General features: G+C 38.7%; 1 protein-coding gene across 1 annotated transcript; it reads right to left on the bottom strand.

Annotated features, from left to right (window-relative positions):
- Positions 1-241: 241 nt before the first annotated feature.
- Positions 242-5233, bottom strand: DMRTA1 (DMRT like family A1; the record flags this gene model as incomplete). The annotated part of the gene is made up of 2 exons (XM_013005656.2): positions 242-1529; positions 5152-5233. Coding segments are annotated over 2 exons (921 nt in total), but the record flags the coding sequence as incomplete, so codon positions are not given.
- Positions 5234-5236: the final 3 nt, after the last annotated feature.

Below are 5236 nucleotides of genomic sequence, written 5' to 3'. Positions count from 1 at the left end.
GCACCCTCATTTTCGAAGATGCCTTTCTAAGGCAGGTGGGTAAATCAATGTTCATTTTAGAGAGGAAGAAATGACAATTATTATCTAATGGCAATTATTTTCACAGATTTGCATATATAAATAAAAGCCAAACATTCAAAAATTTAAAATTTCACATTACCCAAAAGGTTTGCTGATAACCGAGTATTGACATTCAAGTAAAATATCCTTCAGAGATTTTGAATTGCTTTATTTTCTTTTGGGAGCAAGAAACAGAAAAGAAAACATTTAAAAATAAGAATTAAAATTATCTCAATTATCTCAAACTCTTTCTTTTGGCGCACTTTATTGCTTTACACTTGCAGAATAATTTTAAAACTATACTGTATACTCCAATTAATATAATAAAATAAAAACAAGTATATTTTTAAAATAGGAATTTTACAGCTAATATTTTAGAGAGTATTTTTTAGGATAAAGTAAAAAGGATTTCTTGATATAGCTTTATTCAAGGCACGTATCAGGTTCAAATGTTTCCTCCACTTAATCGCTGAAGACATTTAAAGTCTGTTCTAATGTTTATGAAAATAGTATTTTGAAGGTCAATAATCCATTTGTAGATATTGACACTACATTTGTTCATTTGTTGACAGTGTGTGTGTTGCTGTATGTTGCTACAGCTCCTCCAGAAAAGGAGTGTGGGAAGAGATATTAATGACTATCCTGATTGAGTCTGGAATACAGTCCACCACAAGACTCTTTGCTGGGCAGGTAAGAAAAATCCCTAATCATTCCTGAAAAGGAATAATCCAAAGCTGGCCGGAAAGGTAATGCAGGTACCAACCCAGACGTTAAGTAGGGTGACATCAAACCAGGTAGCCCTCTTCCTGGAGAGGAATAGGCCAGCCTCAATGGACTGATACCTAGTCTCGGATTTATGCTGTAGAGACTGGAATCACCTCCATATGAAGCAGACGTGGTTTGAATAGGAGAGAAAGCTGATTTATTCCCTAGAGTTCCAAAACCAATTCCAGCTAGACTAAAATTAGAAGCTCGTTGAAAGGGCATTGGTTCAGATCCTCCCGAGCTTGCTAGCTCCCTGGCATCTGACTTGTGTTCTTTCCCATTGAGGACCTGTTCAATGGCTTGGACCACATCCCCTTTGCAGAACTGTAGAATGCCTTCTAACCAGCTGCGCCGGTAAGTTGGGAAAATCTTGGTAAGGATATCAAGAGGGTCTCTTGGTCTCAAGGAGACTGGGAGAAGGCGAGATCTGGCGGCGGTGAAGTCTTTGGCCCACTCACTTTCATTTCCTGATTCCAGATCAGAGGATGACAAGGACCTGGGGCTCTCTTCCCCTCCTGACTGCTCCCCGGGGTGAGGAGACAGGTTACCGTCCTTGCTTGAGCTTTCTGAAATAGAGGATCTGCTGTTTGGGTTTCCAACAGCACCATTAGACTTGGGAGATGACGCCAGGGAAAAGCGATGGGACTTGGACACAGGTTCTTCTTGTCCGCTGTAGGTTAAGCCACGTTTGTTTATGTTTTGTTCTGGAGAAGAGAGGAGGAAAAAGTTTTCATCAAATATGAGGGGAAAATGGTCCAGAAACAGTACTGCCTACTGAAAAAAAAATAAGGCTGAATAATACGGCACTGACTCATAATCATCACTATTCATGCCAAGAAATTAAAATGAGTAACCCTAAAGACTCAATCTGAAATGTGGGTACTGGGAAAATAGAAAGATGTCATTTTTTTTGTCAATTCAGGATCACAAAGGTACAGAAGATATATACAAATGCAGTGAGTTTTTAGGAATCACAAGAGTCCATGGTTATCCCAAACTATTACCCAACAGCACAATGGCATACTAGTTGTCCATATTGGCAACTTGAGGGTTTCCTAAAAGCTATACCCACATTTTGCTGTTGTTAGGCTTGAATAGATTTTCAATTCATAGTGACCCCATGTGATTAAGTAGAACTGCCCTAAGCTGAAATCTTTAAGGGTACAAATTACACTATGTAAAAAGAACTAAATAAAAGTACTGTGTTTAGATAAGACATCAAAAGAAATAATCATCATAGCTTGAGAATGAGTATCATATTTAATCGCTAATGCTAAATTAAGCAATTGGTTTCTTAAGTGCATATTTCAAGTTCCAGTTATTTCATTTCAAATTTAAGCCAATAATGACTAATGTAACGTGATCTCAAATCATACTGGAGCCTGCACAGTTATCTCATTTTATGTAAGAGATGATACAGAGTTGGTACTTTTCAGAATCATTTGAGAAAGTTGTACTATTTTGTCCAATCCTAAGAAAACACCTGTAGCTCCGTTTTTTTGCTAAAAGAATAAGCAGCATGGTGACCACCTGGGCGGACCTTCAAAGTTTGGTAATAAGAGCATCTTCCTTATTTCTTCAAATCACACTCTGCCTATAAAAAGGGGAAATTGTCTAGAAACGCTTTGACATGAAAACCCAAATTTTCTTACTAAATATGTTGAACACATGGCTATTAAGAAACAAAAATACATTTACTATTCTTCTGACAGGCTAGTGCCATTAAAAATAATAGCAATGTATATTTTTTAATTTATAATCCACCAGACATTTTTAGCTCTATTTTCATGAGAAATGAAAAAATACCAAGAGAAGTAGCCAAAGTTATTCCTGTCAAAAATTCTTTTTCCATAAAATGTCTAAGTGCAATAAAATGAGTATTCAATATCCTCTTTAGGGAAATGTCCACTCAGGTCCTTTCCCCTGTTTTATTGATTTTATTTTTGTTTTTGTTTGGGGGAGGGGGGAAGTGGTGAGAGGGAGTTCTTGTTAAGTTGTTGCTCTCTTGTTAGGCGCTATAGAATCCATTTCAACTTACAGTGGCCTTAGGTGCAACAGAGCAGCATACTTACTGCCCAGTCCTGTGCCACCTGCTAAGTAGTACTATGTGTGAGCCACTGTTGCAGCCACTCTGTTCCTCTATCTTGACTGGTCCCTCTTAATAACATCTCCGAGCACACATGACAAAGTCTCGCCAACCTTCCTTCTAAAGGGCATCTGGCTGGACTTCTTCTGAACAGATCCGTTCCTTCTTCTGGCAGTCCACGGGATGGTCTGTAGACCTCACCAACCCCTTATTCAAAGGTATCACATCTTCTTCATTCTTCTTCCTCGCTGCCAGCTTTCACATGTCCACGAGGCAATGAAGAATACCATGGCTGGGATTATTACCCGAGTCCTTAAAGGGACATTTTTGCTTTTTAACATTGCCAGATGGTCTTTTGCAGCAGATTTGCCTAAGGTCATTTGATTTTTTTTTTTTTTGAATGCTGGTTATGATGGGTGTTGATTGAGGTCCAATTGAAATGAAATCCTTGACAACTTTAATATTGTCTCCGTTTACCAAATGTACTTTAGTAGCTGGCATATTGCTCTGATGCTGGTGGCTAAGGTGCAAGTGTTTGAAATGCAGACAGTGTCTCCCAGAGTGACCAAATTTCAGTGGCGTTTCCAGACTAAGACAGCCTGAAATGAAGGAACTGGCAATTAAAATCTAAAAAAAAATAAATTTTTAATTGCCCAGTGAAAATCATATAAACAGCAGTGGAACATTGTTAAATTGTGAGAGTACTTTATATACTCTGGATATTAGAACCGTTTCTGTTATGTAGTTTCTAAAACTTTCTCCCACTTTTTAAGTGTTTTTTCTTTACTTTGTTGACTAATTATTTTGACAAACATGAGCCTTTACTTTTGATGAGACTCCAGTTTTGGGTTGCCTCTACCTTTGGCATCATCTCCATGAATCAATTGCAAGAATGGTAGCACAACCTGAAGAATGTGGCCAGTCACTAAACTACATGTGAAAATTGTTTAAATGGTATGTCTCTGGCTGTGTATATTTTTAACAAAACAAAAAAAATAATAAAGTTAATCACAAATATAAGTGTATTTTGCCTAAAGAAATTATTGAAAACTAATTTATGTTGTTTCCCTCTTTCTCATGTTTTCTTACGGACAGTCCTAAATTCTAAAAAAAATGTCTATAGTCTATTATTAACGGAAATTAACTGTATGTGTGGTTTAGAACTTGAAGGGCTAAAATGTTAGCATTATATCCAACATTAGATAAAAATGTATATGTTACTACTCAACAATTACAAGTAGTTTCAACTCTAAATGAAACAATAATACTTTTCTACTGATTAGCCTGACAAATAGAGCTAGACAGGCCTGTGTGCACCCTTTCATTTCACATACAATTCCACTGCCCCAGCACATAAAATTGTCACTATTTCTTCTTGGCAGCAATCTATGAATGAAAATCATTTTCTAGGTATTTTGTTTTTGGAATGTTGATTATAAAATAAGGTGCTTTCAATACCATGGTAACTTTTACATCACCTCACTGTCCTCTGAGTTTCTATAGATTGTTTGACTTCTTAAATTGCTTTATGCCTTATATTGTCATTTTGGGATACATCTAATCTTTCTCCTTCTGAATACATGACTCTTTTGTGTATTAGCTCCAGACTCACTTGGTTAGTCTTCGTTTAAATGAGTAAATTAAATAAACAGCCTTACTATACAATTCGTGGATATTGTGCAATAAGAGGCAGTCGATTTAGAAATGGCACAAGAGGAAGCCTTTCAGAAAGTGGCTTGCTTTTTCAGGGGTTTATTTAAGGCAAAGGATAAAATAATAAATCCTATGGAAGAGAACTCTGGTTACCAAAAAAAAGCTGACATAAATCAGTGTCTGTCTGAAAGGGTCAGCCAGTTATCACAATCAATTTCGAGGAATTCTGACTACTACTTCTCTTACAGTGGCTTTACCTAATGATTTTACTCTTCCGTCCTGAGCTCTCCTAAGAAATGTTGGAGGTGTTATCTTTCCTGTGTGAAGTAAGCTAGAACACGTTGAAAAGGTTGGCATAGGTGTCCCATTGAACCCGGAGAGTCTTTTTCGAAGGCACATTCATTGCCTGGCCCAGTCCCGCGCAGACGCGGCAGCACGCCCTGGGGGAGCCGGGGCTGTAGCCAGCTGGTCGCCCAAACTCGCCCAGAGATGCTTTCGACGGGCTCCTCTTGCCCACCGTCGGGGCACTACGGTTTGTGTCCCACCCTTTTCCCCCGAGCCACTTGCGCCAGCAAAGTCCCACTCACCTTGCCTTTCCTCCGGATGGTCCCGCTGGAAAGCCTCGGAGGCGGGGGTGGCCAGACGACTCGCCTGCCTCCTCGAGGCCCCCGC

Source organism: Echinops telfairi, unplaced genomic scaffold (genome assembly GCF_000313985.2).
Source record: "Echinops telfairi isolate 266 unplaced genomic scaffold, ASM31398v2 ScPeMD7_25;HRSCAF=90, whole genome shotgun sequence".
In the NCBI taxonomy this organism is placed as follows: domain Eukaryota; kingdom Metazoa; phylum Chordata; class Mammalia; order Afrosoricida; family Tenrecidae; genus Echinops; species Echinops telfairi.
Note: the sequence above shows the minus strand (reverse complement) of the source record. Positions and strands in the feature narration are given on the sequence as shown.